This window comes from Scyliorhinus torazame, chromosome 13 (assembly GCF_047496885.1).
Source record: "Scyliorhinus torazame isolate Kashiwa2021f chromosome 13, sScyTor2.1, whole genome shotgun sequence".
Lineage (NCBI taxonomy): Eukaryota > Metazoa > Chordata > Chondrichthyes > Carcharhiniformes > Scyliorhinidae > Scyliorhinus > Scyliorhinus torazame.
This window is the reverse complement of record NC_092719.1, coordinates 18,106,634-18,126,454: the sequence shown is the minus strand read 5'-3', so window position 1 is coordinate 18,126,454 and position 19,821 is coordinate 18,106,634. Positions and strand designations below refer to the sequence as shown.

The 19,821-nt window shown below is 44.6% G+C and overlaps 2 protein-coding genes across 2 annotated transcripts in view; one reads left to right on the top strand and one right to left on the bottom strand.

Annotated features, from left to right (window-relative positions):
- exoc4 (exocyst complex component 4) overlaps positions 1-13,238 on the bottom strand; it is a 707,051-nt gene extending 693,813 nt beyond the window's left edge. Inside the window, exons 1-2 of the mRNA XM_072471115.1 lie at positions 13,106-13,238; positions 909-1,293 (exon numbers count right to left, since the gene is read on the bottom strand). Of these exons, the coding sequence (XP_072327216.1) occupies positions 909-1,293; positions 13,106-13,185 (465 nt within the window). The 5' untranslated portion in view covers positions 13,186-13,238. The remainder of the gene's footprint in view (positions 1-908; positions 1,294-13,105) is intronic.
- A 420-nt stretch (positions 13,239-13,658) lies between these two features.
- chchd3a (coiled-coil-helix-coiled-coil-helix domain containing 3a) overlaps positions 13,659-19,821 on the top strand; it is a 344,371-nt gene continuing 338,208 nt past the window's right edge. The window contains exon 1 of the mRNA XM_072471116.1: positions 13,659-13,922. Within this exon, the coding sequence (XP_072327217.1) occupies positions 13,842-13,922 (81 nt within the window). The 5' untranslated portion in view covers positions 13,659-13,841. The remainder of the gene's footprint in view (positions 13,923-19,821) is intronic.

Sequence of the window (19,821 nt, the reverse complement as noted above, 5' to 3'; positions counted from 1 at the left end):
ATGTAATGCTGGAAGTATACAAAATGCTGGTTAGGGCACAGCTGGAACTTTGTGTACAGCTCTGGGTACCACATTGCAGGAAGGACATAATTGCTCTGGAAATAGTGGAAGAGATTTACAAGAATGTCACCAAAGCTTGAAAAATGCAGTTACAAGGAAAGATTGGATAGGCTAGAGTTGTTTTCCTTCGAACAAAGGAGGCTGAGGGATGACCGAATTCAGATGTACAAAATTATAAAGAGCCTGGACAGGTGGACAAGAAATACTGGTTTCTCTTCGTTGAGGGTTCAATTACCAGGGTGATAGATTTCTGCAAATAGCCTCCTGCTGCTCCTATTTTCTACGTTTCTATTTACTGCTCTATGTTGGTTCTGAACATCACAAAGATTCTTCCTATTTTATTCCACACCTGTCTTTGCAGCTCAAATTAAATGATATGATGAAAGGTTGAATTAGTTTTAAGGTGTGAATAAAGACCTGGCCAACTTTCTCGTGTGAAAACAGGCAGAATTCTGACCTCTCCATGACTCAAAACTAAAGCCTTTAGCCACCTTTGTTATTTTTCTATCTTTGTTTCCATCCATCAATATTCTTCAAAAAGGAACCAGAGAATAACACAGGATTAAAACAGCCCCTTCCTTTTATACCCAAACACATGAAGCATGTTTTAATAGTTTGATTTTAGCTTTCGGGACAATAGTGTCACACTCAAATGGCAGGACAGGCTTACGGGGCTGTTTGTCTTTCTCCTGCCCTTATTTTTCATGTTTTTGTAGTAGACTTTCATTGTATAGTCAGTAATCCCACCCAAATCCTTTACTTTCTGGGATTCAATCTGCATTGCTTAATTACTGAGCGACAAGCATGAATCCACGTCCACATTTTGGCAAATGAGTCAGGGTACCTACCAGCATGTCTGTGGCGTGAAGATAATGTTTACTTGCCATACATCGCTCCAGCTTCTGTGGCACCTGTTTGATGTTCTCAATTTCATCAAGCAGATTTAACACATGCTTGTGTTCAATGCCTTCGATCCACAGCTTACGTAACTCATCCCTTTTGCAGTGGAGGAGCATTTTGCAGGAAAGCAAATTCTCCTTCACCTGCTTGATCTTGTTGCGCGAGCTGGTGATACGTTCTGTGATGCTTTGGTATGTCCTGATGGCTGTGGTAAGTTCTGTGTAGTGCTGTACAATCAATTCATCCAAGTCATGGTCGCATTTCTCATAAGCTTCCTCCAAACGACTCTTTTCAGCTTCTCGATCCTGAACATCATCGCTTGTTGACAGAGTCCTACAAGAAGATACAAGAAGTAGGATGACTTTCACTTTTATGTACCACAATCATTGACTAAAACAGGAAAAATATTTTTGTCCAAAACAGTTGAATCTGGCAATCTCAATATCAGAATAGTAATTTATTTTTACATGCTTTGCAACACTCTCAGAACTTTACTGTTGACTATATTTTGGTAATTATAAACAGTCAGTAAAATTTACACAACTAAAAACTTAGTATGTCTTATTTTTCCACATTACAGTCACTGGACGTAATGCACTGTACATGAAAGCAAACAAATGTTTCTGTGAGACTAATACAGTGCTATATAAATGGAAGCCAAACTTATCAGCAACCCTTTGATCACCAGATCACAATAATAATAATAATAATAATAATATTAGTGTCACAAGTAGGCTTACATGAACACTGCAATGAAGTTACTGTGAAAATCCCCTAGTCATCACTATGACATCCGTTCTGGTACACGGAGGGAGAATTCAGATTGTCCAAATACCAAGTTGTTGTACATGATGGTATTATATGGGACATTTGTGTGATCTTCCTCAGGAACTATTACTTTAATGGCATGGATAGAAATCTTGCACAAATAGAAGTAGTCATGCTGAACCAGTTAATTGTTCAATCACAGTGCTATTGCATAGTGCATTTCAATTTCTACATTTTAATTGAGTTAATTGTAAAAACAAACAAACCTTTAATTGTACCTTATCAGTCATGCTTGGGTAAAAATTAATATTTGCAGCTACCAAAAATGTATATTACTTTAACCATCATGCTAACCACACTAAAAGGAGACTGCACCACTACACATGCATTGTACAGTAAAAAAAAATGAAAAGGATTGCTTCCATGAACAAGTTATCACATAACGGGCTTTGATAATATGACTACTTCACAGATCCCCATGTCACGGACAGAATGTATGAGCTCCTTTACTGCCCATAATCGGTATGTTTTGTATGGAAAGAGGTGCGTCTTTTCGTACCTTGAGAGGGTATATTTCATTTAAACACTTCAGCAGAAAGCTTTCATGGGATTTGGGCATCACTGGCAAGGCCAGAATTTGTTGGCCCTCCCTAATTGCTCTTGAACTGAGTGCCTTGCTCAGCTATTTCAGAGGGCACCGAGAGCCAACCAATGTTTTTTTACAACAGTTGACAATGGCTTCATGGTCATCATTGAACTTGTAATTTCAAATTTTTATTGAACTCAAATTTCACCATCTGCCATAGTAGGATTTAAAGTTGGGTCTCCAGAGCATTGGTCTGGATCTCTGGATTACTAGTCCACAATGCCACTGCCTCCCCAAATTATCACACTTACACCAAATGAATGCAATGTCACATACTCAGTTTCATGCATACACATGCATAGATTGGACACTGATAAATAGAGTGCACTTTTACAGGTTACAGTTAATTCAGCCTTGATTTACAATTCCAGTGTCTGATGTGGCAGGCCTGTGGTTTCTCTTCGGTTCAATGATTTAAAGTAGAAATGAGGGCCTTGTGAATCAAAGCGTTCACAGGGGATTGTGAGGTTTCTTGCAGTCAAATATTAAAAGGAGGTTCGTTCACAGGTGAACTTTGACATAGAAATAGGTTAAGCACTTTGATGACTTGCAGGTAGTTTTGGGATCTAGTTTTCAGATTTGCTGATGACTGATGGGTCCCAAGATAATACAGTTGCAGTTTCCAAAACCAATTTTGATCAGATGACGCTGAGTTAATACTTGTGAAGGCCCATCCAGTCTGGTTTGGATACAAGGGGTGCCATTGCGATACAATGGAAAATTTACAGCTGTTTTGATATTTCCTTTTGTCCGGCCATCGCCTCATCAGCAACCGCGATCCCAGAGACGTCATCCACTTACCGGCCTTCACAACATCCACGTCGGAGCATGGTCTGGACTTCCACCAATCTGTGAAGACAAACCGCAGCCCGACAGCGACCCGGAATGTTCAGACCGCGCAGACCCACCTACCGACGCAGGAACCGCACACAAGGCAACAAATCCTCCATCCACACACGGACCAGAGTGAATAACCTCATTGGACGCAACAACTCCCGTAACACTGCATGCTCTCACCGTCTCCCAGGCTCGAAAAGAAGCAGTCACTCCAGGAAGCGTGGAAAACGTGCATGCCTGCAGGTGAGAGTGAAACAACGCGGCCCCAAAGCCCCTCTGCCCAGCTTACTCCTAGCTAATGTCCAATCTCTAGAAAACAAGCTAGATGAACAGAAAGCCAGACTCACTTTTCAAAGAGAACTGAGGGACTGCAGTGAGCTCTGTTTCCCGGAGACATGGCTCACTCCTACTTCACCGGACTGTGCCCTACAACCAAAGGGCTTCTCAATCCACCGAATGGACCGTACGGCGGCCTCAGGCAAGACAAGGGGAAGTGGGGTCTGCCTCCTAATCAATACCTCCTGGTGCCTAGATGTAGCAACACTGGCGAGTTTCTGCTCCCCGGACCTAGAATACCTGACGCTAAATGCCGCCCCTACTACCTTCCGCGGGAGTTCAGCTACGTTACCCTGACCGCAGTTTACATCCCACCCCATGCGAACGTGATAATCGCACTGGACGAAATATTCACCACCACAAATAGCCTTGAAACGAAACATCCCGAGGCCTTGTTCAATGAAGCTGAGGACTTCAATCAGGCCAAGCTCAAGAGCCTACTACCAACACGTCACCTGTTCCACCAGAGGCCCAAACATCCTGGACCACTGCAACACAAATATCAAACATGCCTACCGATCTATCATCCGCCCACACTTTGGCAAATCTGACCACAAGGATGTACTCCTGCTCCCGGCTTATAAGCAAAAACGGAAGCGAGAGAATCCGTCCAAGAAAGTCGTGCATTGTTGGTCTGAGGAATCGGATGATCTCCTGCGGGACTGCTTGGAGTGAGTGGACTGGTCAGTATTCAAAAACTCTGTGACCAGCCTGAACGAGTATGCCACTACAGTAACTGACTTCATTAGTAAGTAGTAGAAGACTGTGTGCCAAAGAAGCAAATCCGCATGTTTCCCAACCAGAAACCCTGCATGAACAGGGATATCCACTGCTTCCTAAAGTCTCGGTCTGAGGCGTTCAAGTCAGGCGACCCTGACCGATACAAGAAAGCCAGATATGATCGAAAGAAATCCATCAAAGATGCCAAAAGACAGTACCGGACCAAGCTGGAGTCCTAGGCTAGCCACACGGATACCCGCCGTCTATGGCAAGGTTTGCAAGACATAACGGACTGCAAGATGAAGGCATGTAAAATCATCGGCTCCAACGCACCCCTCCCTGACGAGCTCAACGCATTCTGTGCACGCTTTGAGCAAGAGGTCAGTGAGAGCGAGCCCTCCACCCCAGAAGCCTTGGATAATCTTGTATCTGAGATCACCACTGCAGACGTCAGAGCAGCCATCTCGAAGCTCAACCCACGGAATGCCACTGGCCCGGATGGGGTACCTGGACGAGCACTCGGGTCTTGCGCGGATCAGCTGGCGGGGGTATTCGCAGACATCTTCAACCTCTCTTTACAACAATCTGAGGTCCCAATCTGCTTCAAGAAGACAACCATCATCCCTGTACCAAAAAAAAGCCAAGCAGCATGCCTGAATGACTATCGTCCAGTGGCTCTGACATCCAACATCATGAAGTGCTTCAAAAGGTTAATCATGGCACGAATCAACTCCAGCCTCCCAGATTGCCTTGATCCACTACAGTTCGCCTACCGCTGCAACAGGTCCACAGCAGACGCCATCTCCATGGCCCTGCACTCTACCCTGGCACGCCTAGATAACAAAGACACCTATGTCAGACTCCTATTTATCGACTGCAGCTCAGCCTTCAACACCATGATTCCTACGAAACTCATCTCCAAACTCCGTGGCCTTGGCCTCGGCTCCTCCCTCTGCGACTGAATCCTGCACTTTCTAACCCATAGGCCACAATCAGTAAGAATAGGCAACAACACCTCCTCCACGATCATCCTCAACACCGGTTCCCCACAAGGCTGTGTCTTCAGCCCCCAACTATACTCCTTGTACACCTATGACTGTGTGGCCAAATTCTCCTCCAACTCGGTTTTTAAATTTGCTAATGACACCACAGTAGTGGGTCGGATTTGAAACAATGACGAGACAGAGTACAGAAATGAGATAGAGAATCTGGTGAACTGGTGCGACGACAATAATCTCTCCCTCAATGTCAACAAAATGAAGGAGATTGTCATCGACTTCAGGAAGCGTAGTGAAGAACATGCCCCTGTCTACATTAATGGGAAGGAAGTAGAAAGGATCGAGAGCTTCAAGTTTTTAGGTGTACAGATCACCAACAGCCTGTCCTGGTCCCCCCATGCCAACACTACAGGTAAGAAAGCCCACCAACGACTCCACTTTCTCAGAAGACTAAGGAAATTTGGCATGTCAGCTACAACCCTCACCAACTTCTGCAGATGCACCAGATCACAACTTGGTATGGAGCCTGCTCTGTCCAAGACCGCAGGAAACTACAAAAGGTCATGAATGTAGCCCAGTCCATCACGCAAACCAGCCTCCCAGCCATTGACTCTATCTATAATTCCCGCTGCCTCAGAAAGGCAGCCAGCATCATTAAGGACCCCACGGACCCGAACATCTTCCACCTTCTTCCGTCAGGAAAAGATACCAAAGTTTGAGGTCATCTACCAACCGACTCAAGAACAGCTTCTTCCCTACAGCCATCAGACTTTTGAATGGACCTACCTCGTATTAAGTTGATCTTTTCTCTACACCTTGCTATAACTGTAACATCATTATATTCTGCAGTCTCTCCTTCCTTCCCTATGTACAGTATGCATTGTTTGTACAGCATGCAAGAAACAATACTTTTCACCATATACTAATATATGTGACAATAATAAATCAAATCAAATGAAACACGTAGACAGACAGCCTGGAAACTTCATAGACTTTGTATGTTGGTCCATCCTTGAACAATGTGATGTTTAAATTCCACAGATGGCCCTCCATATTTGTCCATGTGGACATGTGTCCATATTTAATTTTGAATTTGCTGGGTCTTGATAGTGTCCTTTGTCCAAGTGGCAAAAGTGAAGTGATTTGCAGTAGCCATCTGAACAGCTTGTTTGGGTCCAATTTTTATGACAAAGTTCATAATATGACATGCCTGCACTGGGCATGATACACAGCATTTCCAATATTTTTAATTCATGCAAATCAAATAATCTTTCAAAGTTCAGATCACTACTTTGTTAATTTTAGGTGGAAAATATATGGGATAGTCCTCTTCGAACAAGAAGTTCCATAAACATGGCATTAAAAAACACATCCAAAAAACCATGGAGTCAAGTCTCTGATGGATACTCAAAAGTTGTTTTTTTAAGTAACTTTATTCAACATCACTAACAAAAAGTATGACCGGTTGCCTTCATCTGATATTTTTAAATTCATGTGCTTAAATCAAATTTTCATTGCAAGGATTGTACATTGTGGACTGGGCAACTACTTTTCAGAAATAAAAATCATATATACTTGGTGATTAAAATGTATGCTCAAAGGATTTTTGTGCAGGTATAAAAAACTACTGCATTAAATATATACTGCTCAAAGATCATAAATAAATTAGTTGCAACACCAACTTGCTGCAGCTCCACATCAAGGATTTTTAGTCTATTGGGATTTTCAATTTTTTACAACAAAAATGGCATCAAACAAACAAAAGCAGAAACATAGCTATAGGTATCAAGGTACAGCACAAAACAAAAATCACTAATTGGTAACAAAGAAAGACCGGATAAATCAGGGACAAAATTCCAGCAAGTTCCTTCCACCTAAGCAGGGTGCAGGCAACATTATAGGACTAAATTTTGACCACAGTTACAGAACGGAATGGCATGAAGAAAACAGTACTCCGGGAACCCCAGCGCTGAGGGAAAAGTGACTAACTCTTATAGCGCAATTTAAACTCTTTTCCAGATCCAGACTGGAAACAGGCAGCCATCCTATAACTTTGATGTGGCAAAATAACAAAAACAAAGAGAAGGCTGGGCACAACCAAACCTTAATATTTAGCCCAGTGACTCCCAAAGAAGAGAGCAAGTGCCAAAAGCGGTCCCCCCTCATCCTCACCCAAATTCCTCAAGATGGATGACAGACCATGCAACAGGAACTTAACCGTTCAGAGGCAGGCTTCCACCGAAGACAGTGCTCTCTCTACTACAAGAACCTCCTCATGCACCCAAACATTACTAATCTCATCCCCAATTTGAAACCACTCAATGGGATCACAGTAGAACCTTGGCCAATTCTGTCACTTCCCATTCATGAACACATAAGCCAGCTGGAGCAGCCCTACCAGCATTTGTTATGCTGAAATGCATTTTAATCATACTGACATAGAAATTTTCATGCACTTCTGAAATATGAAATCAAGTGATCACCCTAATGCATTCATGGCCCTGTGAATAGTGCAATATGTGCATTGTATTGTATACTCTTCATCAAAATTCAGTCAATAACTGTATATTGCCAAAGACAAAGAGGAAGTTGAATTGCAAGAAAATGGTTTAGTCTACCACTCAAGTTAAACTCTTACCAGTCAAATCTTGTTGGAACATTTCATTGTGCCTTAAGTGTCCATTTTTATCATATAGAGATACATGGGAGATTGAAAATTCACATTTATATAGCGCTCTCACATTCACAGGGGGATGTGAGCAAGAACTTATTTTTACAAACAGAAGAAAGTTTTTACGCAACGAGTGGTAATGACCTGGAACTCGCTGCCAATAAGGGTGGTTTCAAAAGGAAATTACATGAGACTTGAAGGAAATAAACATGTGGGCCGGGTGGAAAAGAATGAGTGAATATGACTGATTGGTTTGATCTCCACAGATAAGTCAAATGGCCTCCTTCTGTGCCATACATGACTCTCTGCCTCTCTATCCAATGCACTCTACAACAAATTAATTACATTTGATGTGAAATCCTGCATTTATGTATAATGAGATGTGACAAAACAAACACCAGGAGTCCTCCCCCACCTCCACTTTGGTTTGTCGAGTGCAATATTATGCACTCACGTGAGTGAGCAGATGGGCGATGGTTTAACATTTAATTTACAGAGTGGGACTTCTGACAATGCAGCACCAACCTTGATTACATTCTCAAGTTGGGCATCAACTAACAGCAAAAGACCTACCAATTGACCTGTGCAGAAAAACAGCAAATTACACCTCAGGCAAAATTTAGGGGTGTTATACCCGCATTGTATCTAGGCAAGGTGAACTGTTTAGATACAAAAGCAAAACATGTTCAAATTATTAAACAAGTGTGAATAAAGTTTTAAATAAGTTCCAAAATCAAATTAGTCATGGAGAAATGAATCTAAAAATGTTTATGCTGGAAAATTATTCAGTTAATATGGGATACTTGCTCCACAGAATAGTCTGGAACAGTCACATAAATGGTCAGTTTGGCCAGGACAAAGTGGACAAAGTCAGAAATCAAGATGCACATAATCATTTCATGGAGTTACAAGGTTGTTTTATTACTCAGTAAGTGAAACAGTCACGACTGAGAACCTAGTGGAGTGGTGCAGCGACAACAATCTTTCCCTCAATACCAGCAAAACTAAAGAGCTGGTCATTGACTTCAGAAAGCAAAGTACTGTACACACCCCTGTCAGCATCAACGGGGCTGAGGTGGAGATGGTTAGCAGTTTCAAATTTCTAGGGGTACACATTTCGAAAAATCTGTCCTGGTCCACCCACGTCGAAACTACCACCACAAAAGCACAACAGCACCTATACTTCCTCAGGAAACTAAGGAAATTTGGCATGTCCACATTAACTCTTACAACTTTTACAGATGCACAATTCCTTGAAATAAACACAAAACGGCTGCCATCTCCTACAGAACCCCTCAATTGCTCCCCTCACGATGCACTTCACTTTCTCGAGATACAAGAAGTCCATCAGATCCCACAGTCGCACTAAGACACTGTGTGGAAATGGGGACCTCCACCCCAGCAGTACTCACTTCAAAGCAAACAGCGAGGCAAAGGCCAGGACATCATCACCCACACCCGTCTGCAGCTCCGGCGAGTCTGGCACCCCAAACATGGCCACTAAAGGACAGAGCTCCATCTCACTCTTCAGAATTGCCGACAAGGTGCGAAACAACTCAACAGGCCCAAAAAATACAGAGTCTTGAGACAAGACTAGAACATGTGCGCCTGGTTAGCCAGACCTCCTGAACAGCACTCGCACCTGTCCTCCACCCCGAAAAAGCGACTCATCTGGAGTTGGTCATGTGTGCCCTAAAAACGACCTTATGTTGGATCAAACCAAGCCTCCCGCATGAGGAGTTCACCCTGCAAAGGGCCTCACTCCACACCTCATCATCCAATATGAGCCCCAATAAACTATCAAATTCGGCAATGGCATGCCTCCTGATTGTCTATTCCTTTAAAGGATTGCCCCTCTCAATCCTTGGGGTCTTGCCCACCCATATAAAAGAATGACACCAGCTTGGTAGAACAGGTTTCGATGAACCTAGGTATGAAAAGTTGGGGGAGGGGCCCGATACTGGACGAGATGGGAGCATTCTGGTGAAGATTGGGGGGGGGGGGGGGGGTGCTCGATGGTAACAATGGGACGGGGTGGACCAAACCCAGTGGGCAGAACCTGGAATTATGATGATGGCAGATAGGAGGGGGATGAAACCCCCGGTTAGGATAGTTACGTGGAATGTGAGGGGTTTGTTGGAGGGAGGTTTTTCAGAGTCACCTCGGGGGTAGTGCTCATGAATTTGGAACCAGGGCCCCTGTACCGGCTTGGGCGGCAGGCGCATGCGGGGCAGATTTCGGCTCCTGTTGGGGTGGAGGTCAGCTTCTCCATCCTGTGATACGGCTTGGCGGTGGGGGGAGAGAGACCTGCTCGAATTTCTTTGGCTCTCGGGAAGGTGAAGTCTCAGCTGAAGAGGATGAAGGAAGTGTTTCACAATTCATGGGGGCTGTTTATTATGCACTTCCCAGAATCGGTTGACATTGAACATGAAAGGTGGGTTGAGAAAGGTGGGTTGACGGTATGGTCGTCTTCGGTTCCACTGTTTACGGGTTGATTATTAGTTTGTGTTTTATTTTTCCTTGGAATGTACGGGTAGATGTTTTGGCCTGTATATTGAGCGGGGGACGGTTAGTGTGTGGGGGGTTGTTATTGTATTTGTTTTTATTTGTTTCTTTCTCTGGTTGTTTATTGATGAAAACGTTGAAAATGAGGAGAAAAAAGATTTTAAAAAGAAAAAATAATGACACCAACTTCTCAACCCTCCCAGAAAAAGATTTAGGAAAGCAAAGCGGTAGACACGACAAAAAAAAGCAAAAATAGTGGCCCAATGTCAACCTTGAGCAATTGCACCAACCCTGCCAGCCAAGGACAGGCGAAGGTTACCCCACCTTTGCAAGTTGGTGTTGACTCTACTTACCAGGCTAGTATAATTCAGTTTACGAAGTCGGGACCAACCTCAAGCCGGTCAGACTCCCAGATACCCAAAACTGGATCCGGCCAAGCGAAAAGGAAGCATCCCCAGGTTGGTTCCCATCCCTGGGGAGTTCATCGGAAAACATGTCTCTTTTCCAGATTTAATTTATATCCCGAAAACGAACTAAAATCCCCTAGTAGTTCCATTATATCACCCATAGTGGGTACCGGTTCCATCACATGAAGTAAAAGGTCATCAGCATACAGGGACATCCTATGCTCCACCCCCTCCCCTAATTATATCCTTACACTTAGTAGCACAGCGATTAGCTCTGTTGCTTCACAGCGCCAGGGTCCCAGGTTCGATGCCCGGCTTGGGTCAATGTCTGTGCGGAGTCTGCATGTTCTCCCAGTGTTTGTGTGTTTTTCCTCCGCATGCTCCGGTTTCCTCCCACGAGTCCCGAAAGATGTGCTGTTAGGTGAATTGGACATTCTGAATTCTCTCCAAGTGAACCCGAAAAGATGCCAGAGTGTGGCGACTAGGGGATTTTCACAGTAACTTCATTGCAGTGTTAATGTAAACCTACTTGTGCCAATAATAAAAATGATTACCCGAAGCCCACAGGCCGCAGCCACTCCCCCCACCTCACCCACATTCACTAGCGAAAACCGAACTGCTGGTTTAGTAGCCCCTGCCCAATCCCCCAAAAAAGAATAGCTCCCCTCCCTGCCTCCGCAGCGAAGGAATAACCAAAACCAAAGATCTTGCAATTATCAACATCCCACCATGGGCCATATATTATCCATATTGCTGCCTTCACCATTCCCCACCCCCCCCCCCCATTCTTTGGCGAATAACATATACATTGGTCACTCCCCACTCCCTCAAATACAGAACAAGAAACCCCAAATAACCGAAAATATACAAAATATGGAAACATCCCCAAGCAAAACCCTTCCCATCCGCACACAATAAAGTCCCATTTAATCCCTTCCAATTAAGTCACAATTCCTGTTCCTCAACAAAAACCTCTGCCTCCTGCCAATGTATCAAAAAAATGATCAAATTATATGTAACTTTCGGGTACGCTACTCCAAAACGCACTCCCTTCTGAGATAGCGCCAACTTCACCCTACTAAAGGCTGCACGCCTGTTCGCTAGGTCTGCCCCGATATCCTGATAAATCCAGCTGTTGCTTCCTTCCCACCTCCAGGTTCTCTCACATTTCTGGACCAGCTCCTTCTTCTGGAAGCAATGAAAATGAATAATCACCACACATGATGGCTTATTCGCCTGAGGCCTCTGCCAGAGTCGTCAGCGGGCTCTAACCAGCTTCTCAAACATCTGGGGAAAATACTCTGTTGGCTTCTGGCCCTCCACCACCTCCTGCAGCCCCATGATCCTGAACTTCTGTCTCAACCTGTTCTCCAGGTCCTTGCCCTTTGCCCTCAGGATCACGTTTCTCTCCTTCACCAACAGCATCTTGGCTTCCAATGAGGCAATTTGGTCGTTATAAGATGACAAGATGTTCCCCAAAGCTTTCAGCATCTCACCATGCTCTTTCAACGGCCTGCCAAGTTTTTCCTTTCCCAATTGCTCCCGTATCGGGCCACGTGCGTCCTCAACAGACTTTGCAGGTCCACATCACCGCCTTTCCTTGTCTTTCAAAATGCTTATTAAATTGTTTTTCGAATTTGTGTGCCATTACCCCAGTTAGAATTCTCACTGTGATAGGAGCAGCCACACCCACACAGGTCATCTCAGCCATCCTCCCTCCCAATGAGTTGCGCACTCTCTCTCTTGCTCCCTCGAGGAATGACCTCTCGTACCCTTCATTCCAGCAGCGTTTTTCATAACTTTCGACATCAGTGCCTCATACAATTAGATGAGTCGGGTTTGTCCACCAAATTCCCCAGGATCCGGGCAATAAAATTCAAAAAATAAGGACCCAGGCGGGACCTATCTTATGTACAACCTTCTCCTACATCCCACCACCCATAACTGATATTATTTGAGTATAAAATAGATCAAAATGCAAAAACAGTGACAAAGAATGCTTTTTGGAATATGTAATAAACAGTGCAATTTACACAGCATGTTCTGCTTGTGAGCACAATTCAAGGATTGGCATCAATAATGGACAACCTTCTCCCTTTCCCAACATTTCCCTTTGGCTTGGATCTCAGGTCAAGTGACAGCATAACATTCACTGGGTTGCCATCACTCAGAGAGGAGGAACAAAAAATCGCCCGGCCAACAAATGCTTTTAGAATGTAGGTCTGAAGCATGCCTCCTCTTTTCTCACTGCACTTACCTGATGACAGAGATAAGCAAACCAGAGGGATCTTTGCTCTTGCTAATGGCACTCCTGTACTTTCCTGCTTCACTCGCCATCTTTGTTGTGACTGACTTCCCGCGAGCGGGCGCGTGCGCTGACTGACAGTTGGAGCCCACGTCAATCACAGGGCTACCAGCCAATCAGCGGCGGGAAAGGGCGGGACCTTTATTAAATGGGGCCAGAAATATATATGCCTATATATTTATAACTCTACGGAGGAAACTACCATTTCGGCTGTTCAATATATGACGACGGCCGTTTTTCTTTCGCCTTTGAGAAAAAAACGGCAGGACAAAGAACTACATTTCCCATCATTCCTGGATAGTTGACAACAACCGTAACTTTATTGAACAGAGGGCGGCATTTCTCTGAGCGCGGTGGCGCCGGTCAACCTTCCCCGCGCGTGCGCGCGCGCATCGCTGTCCTCCCCGTCAATCACCCTGGCGACCACTGGGCCAATTAGCGCCCCGATTCAACTGCATTGGCCGAGCCGGCGTGGCGATTGACCAATCGCGGTGGCCGTTGCTGTCAGGTGGGTTGCGGAGAGGCGTGATGGAGTGGACCGGCGGCGGCGGCCTGTGACTGGGTTTCCTTGCTGCGGACAGTAACTCCGGCGCCTCCCAAAGTTTCCCCCGGCTGGGATAATTATTTTTTTTTTGACCCCCCTGTCTGTATTTTCTGTTTCGCTTGTTTTGAAATTATTGCTGGTGAGATGGGAGGTAGTGGGAGTACCAAACGCGTGTCCTTCGAAGCTGATGAAAATGATCAGATCACTGTGGTGAAGGGCATCAGGGTGAGTGTGTCACTGTGAACCAACTGGACCAATGCAAGTCTTGACACTTTCCCATTCGCACGAACCTGCTCCTGTGGCTACGTCCTTGAAGTCCCAGGCCCTCGGTAAACTATCACTCATCGTGGAGCTGAACTTTTCCACCACTTTGCCAGCCTTTCAGTGTTCAAATTGAGGCCTCTCTTTGAGGCTCCTTTGCAATCCGTTGTATTTATTCAGTTGTAAGTGAGTTAAACAATCGAGGACTTATATGGTCATAGTGTTTTGGGGAGTTATGGTTTCTGTTTTTAAAAAAAGGTCTCCTCCCCTCCGCCCTGTTTTGGTATTAGGACTTTTTTTTTGGAGAATGGGAAAGCAGTCTGTTCATTCATAGAATCATAGATCTTACAGTGCAGAGGGTGGCCATTTGGCTCATCGAGTCTACACCAGACCTTGGAAAGAGCACCCTACCCAAGCCCACACCTCCACCCTATCCCCGTAACCCTAACTAGACTTTTTGGCCACTAAGGCCAATTTCTCATGGTCAATCCACCTATCCACATCTTTCAGGACTTGTGGGAGGAAACCGGAGGAAACCCACGCAGACACTAGAAGAACACACAGACTCTGCACAGACAATGATCCAAGCCGGGAATCGAACCTGGGACCCTGGAGCTGTGAAGCAACTGTGCTAACCACTGTGCTACATGGCCGCAGCTTTTTTAGCTATAGTGCTAATAAAATTCAAACTCCTTGATAATGTGCCACATTTCTGACGAAGTATGAGAGAACCTGAAAAGCAAGGTTTGCATTACCATGGAATATCTTGAAGTACACAACCGCCCGTTAGGTGCTTCCATGAACTGTGAGTGATAATTGAGTAACGCTGGCAATCAGTATGTGCACAGCATACTATCCCAAATAATGCTATAAATAAATTGATAATCTGCTGCAGTGATGATTGATGAAGGATATGTTTTTTTGATAAATACCCCTGCTCTGTTTTGAAACAGCATCATGGAACTTTTATGCTCACCTGACAGAACAAGTGGTTTGATGTCTCATCTAGAAGACAGCAACTCTGACGATGCAGCATTCCCTTAACACTGCATTGCAATTTTTGCCTTGATTTTATGGCCAGGTCTCTGGAGTGGGGCTCATAGAATGATGCAACATATTTCACCCATTGTGCTTGAGCTCGGCCTTTGAACGGGCTACCCAATTAAACCCATTGTCCTGCCCTTTCTCCGTGGCCCTCAAAATTCTTCCTCTTTTGAAAGTTACTGGTGAATTTGTTTCCACTATTCTTTCAGGCGGTGCATTCCAGATCATAACTCATTGTCTTTTTAAAATATGTTCTCATCTTTGGTTCTTTTGGCAATTACCTTAAATTTGTATCCCCTGATAACTCTCACTTGAGAAACCCAAGACTGAGAGATGGTTTTTAAAATAGTAATCCATTTACTGTTTTGCTTGGGGAGAATTGTAGAACTGGAGAAAAATGTTGATCAGCTCATCAGGGTTGAGTGATTATGGAAGGTTTGGAGACATATCTAAAATCTAACTCGGCAAGGCAGGCCGCTGGGAATGAAGAAAACTGGATGAGGGGCATAAAGGGCACAAGTGAGCCTTGGCTTAGTGGTATCATCTTGTCTGAGTCATAGTTTCATAGATTGAAAGTTCCACTGCACACACATAATTTAGCCTGACATTTCATGCCAAAGAACTTTGTTTGGATGCGGCCAACAGCTTATGGTTGCCCTCAGCTAAAAGGTTCCATTTGAAGTGCAGCAGACGAGTTCTTCCAGTGTCCTGAGTAACGTTTATCCCTCAACGAACACCATTAAAGCAAATTACTTGGTCATTTTTCTGATTGTAGGGTCACAGTATGCTACTTTTGTCAACTTGACAGCTCTGCAAAAGTGCTTCATTGGCTGTGAATGTTTCTCTGGCATCCTCAGGACATGAAAGACACAGTATAAATAACTTCATTCTTTAATGGAAAGAAAGAACTTACATTTTTCCAATGCTTTTCTCAGCCTCAGGATGCTCCAAAGCACTACACTGCCAGTGGAGTACCTTAGCGCAGGGCTAAATTGCTGGCTTTGAAAGCAGACCAAGGCAGGCCAGCAGCACTGTTCAATTCCCGTATCAGCCTCCCCGAACAGTTGCCGGAATGTGGCGACGAGGGGCTTTTCACGGTAACTTCATGACAATAAGCGATTTTTATTTCATTCCATAACTGAGAAAATGCAGAAACCAAACTGAGCACAAGGTCCATGAACAGCAATAAGATAATGACCAAATAATCGTTTTTTAAGGATGCTGGTTAAGGGATAATTATTTGAAATAGTACCATTCTTGTATTATATTAATCTTTATTGTCGCAAGTAGGTTTACATTAACGCTGCAATTAAGTTACTGTGAAAATCCACCTGGCCTCCACATTGGTGTGCAGGCTGGACTTCAGTTTAACATCTCACCTATAAGACAGCACCTCCAACAGTGCAGTGCTCCTCAGTACTGTACTGAATGATCAGGCTGGAGTGTGTGGTCAAGTCCCAGGAGTTGGACTTGAACCTCCAACCTTCAGTTTAAGATGTGACCAGTGAGCCAAAGCTGAAGTTCAAAGTGACACTTCGGAAGAGATTGTTGGATGAATCAGAGATTCAGCTGCATTAAGAAATGGCAGTTGAAAAAAAAAACATTTTCAACTGTGTATTCAGCAGAAGGAAGGAACAAGAGGGGGAAATTAAAAGAGTCAGGGCAGCTCAGTTAACAAAGGGAAAATGGAGAGCAAAAGGGAGATTCCAATAACGGACATCCTGTTCGGTCATAAAGGTAAAGCGAATGGAATGGTGATTTAAACCAGAAAATGCACAATACTTAAGTCAGGCAGTATCTGTGGAGAAAAGCAGGGTTAACATGTCAAATCAATGATCCCTCATTAGAATGGTGATTTGTCTGCTGCAAAGTAAAGTTGTGCATATTGTGAACAGGATGTATAAATAATTTGCGGAGACCATGTGAAAATTCATGACATGGAAAGGGAACAGAGATCGGCTCAAAGGGAGGTTGTGTCATATTTTTATGATTGAAACACAGGGACTTTGGGTTTTTACCCATTCAGGGCCAGTGACTTATTGTGACGAAGTGATTAAGGCCAATTCTGTTTATGTTGTATGGGATATTTACTGGCGCATTACAGATTGCATTCCATAATTCCATCAATTTTTAATAACATCCACAAATCGATGTTGTTTTTAAAAATAGACTTTGCAGATAGAATTAAGGAACCAAATGAAAAACAGCTAACTGGAATGTTGTCAGTTTCGGTTACAAAATCCATTTAAAAACATTGGTTAAAATGCAGACAATATCTACCTGTGACCCAAGGTGTCACGTGTTCGAGCAATGAGGAAAGATTGGAGAATTTCAACATGAAATTACCCTAACTGATGAATTATTACATACTCAACATTGTTCTTGTCTTTTAAGAACAAAATAAAAAGGAGCAGTATTTTTCATTCAACCCCTCGTACCTACTCCGCCATTCAATATGATCGCGGCTGACCGTCACCTCAACTCCACTTGGCTGACAGCTCCCATATCCATTTGTAGCCATCTGGGATGGCCACTTCCAGAATACAAAATGGATGATCGCAAAGATTGTAGGGAACTATGGACAATGTTAAGAAAGCAAGCAGGCACAGAGCCTGTATTCATATTGAAGAAACAGCTCCCAGGCGGGACTGAAACTGTAGGGCAATTAACATATTGATGGCCCATCTCCGAGAACAAAGGAAAGACACTCGAGGAACCAATCTGGCTCCAGACATCGCGGCGCCAGTTCCCCAAACCGAAAGCGTAAACAAAGCAAGGCCTGCGGCCACATAGGACCCGCCCAGCCATCAGGGCACCCACTCCTTTATTAGTCAAGATCATTACGAGTGATCAAGATAGGGCCCAATTGGGGCCAAGTTCAAAGCCCGCCCAAAAGCGCGCGAAACCCCTTCGGAAATAAGAAGGCCCCGAGAGAGAATCGCTTTCTTGGAATTGGCTCTCAAAGCGGAAAGACCCTTCCACCAGCTGCACCAGAAGTAAGTAAGTCCAAGGTCAACGCTCGCTACCAGATGGACGACCTTAGCTGTTCTCCTGTACCACTTCGAACCCAGCAGCATCAGATCCGAACACCTGCCATTGTTCCTCTGACTTGAGTGGCACCCGAAGCTAAGTATAGGTGTTAGCGTTAGAAATAGTTTAGTTTGTAGTACTTTGTGCATGTGTAGATCTTACTGTGTGTGTAAATAAATAGTATTGACTTTGAACTAACTAACTGGTGTATTGGCTCTTTGATCAGAATTCGGGTTTGAACCTTGTGGCGGTATCGAAAGGTACCTGTCGACTCTAAAGCAAACATAATTAGGATTAAGGAAGGCGACCATATTGACCGCCATATTCAGAACCAAAGAAATATAGCAACATTTACTGGCGACATCTGACTGGACTCTACCTAGAAGTGGCCTGGTCACTCCGAGAGAACCCAAAATTTAAATTCGAATCCAATTGGAAACAGAAAAACCACAAGTGTAAGAACAATACTGATCAAACCTCCAAGATTCGGAAGTGTGTTATTTGCATGCGTACTAACAGGGATATTTTGTTGCATAAAACTGTCAGGAGTTTTGTAGGCCAGAAATTAGCGTAAGCCGTACCCGTGTTTACATCACCCCCTTTTATTATCCCCTTTTCCAAATTCGTTCGACACCCCAGAGATAGCGAGAAAAATGGCAATGAAGGCAATGGAACGTTTTATGAACCCCCAAGAATTTGAGGTCGCAGTGACCAGTAGATTAGGACAGTGTCCCGTATGGGAAGAGGAGATCAGAAAATATCTCAAAGGGAAAGGATGGCCCCTTTGGAGCGAATTCTGCGCAAACGATGAAACAGGTCCCGGAAGTATCGGGCATACTTGGTGGGAGAACCTGACAGAGATCCATAGGAAGACCTTAGGGAAAGCTCGCAAGCCGATGGCAATCATGTCCTGCTTGGTACAATTGCGAGGCACAGAGGAGGTCGTTAGGATGCTCCGTAGAGAGATTGAGGAGAGAGACAAGAGTAGCGAAGGATATGGGAGGGAGAACAAAGAACTGGGAGAGCACTTAGCAGCGAGGGATAAGGAGGTGGCTGATGCCAATCTTGTCTCGCCCATTTGAGCAGCTTTCAGTCCCAATATGACCAGGCCTACTAAGACACGCAACGTCTTGGTAAGACAGGAAACAGAACAACAGGTTGAGCAGTTGCAGAAACAGTGTAACGACTTAAAAGCAGCCCTGCGAGCACTCCACACTTCCACGATGGAACAAAGGCAGAGCTCGGTAGATCACGCAAAGTGCCGGAAGCAAATTGCAGATTTGCAATCTCTGCTTTCTGTTCAGAATGGGTTCCAGAGCACGTTTGGATCTCAGTTAGACCAAGAAAATGGCCCCGATTGGCAGGAGTTAAACGAGACTGCCCACAGATATGTGCATGGCACATGTACACAGGACAGACCCCAGAAACGAAAAGCGCCCCAACCCCCGACTGCACAGGCAGAACACACCCCTATGAACCCTGTAACCACACAGCGCAGGGCCACAGCGGAAGGAAACCCAGATTTTCGATACACTACCCCGTTAACCGTCACCCAATTACGGGACGCGTGTGATAAAATAACACCGTTCCTACCCACATTGGACCCCCACCAGTTCTTTGCAAGGGTAAAACAACAGGCGACCATGTACGGCCTGGATGAAAAGGAGCAAGTGAAGCTCACAGTTCTGAGCCTCGACCCCTCAGTCGTGGCAGCCCTTCCCGACCCACAGGACGTAGGAGGAGGCACCCTCCAAGAAATACACACACCGATCCTAGATGCGATCGGCTG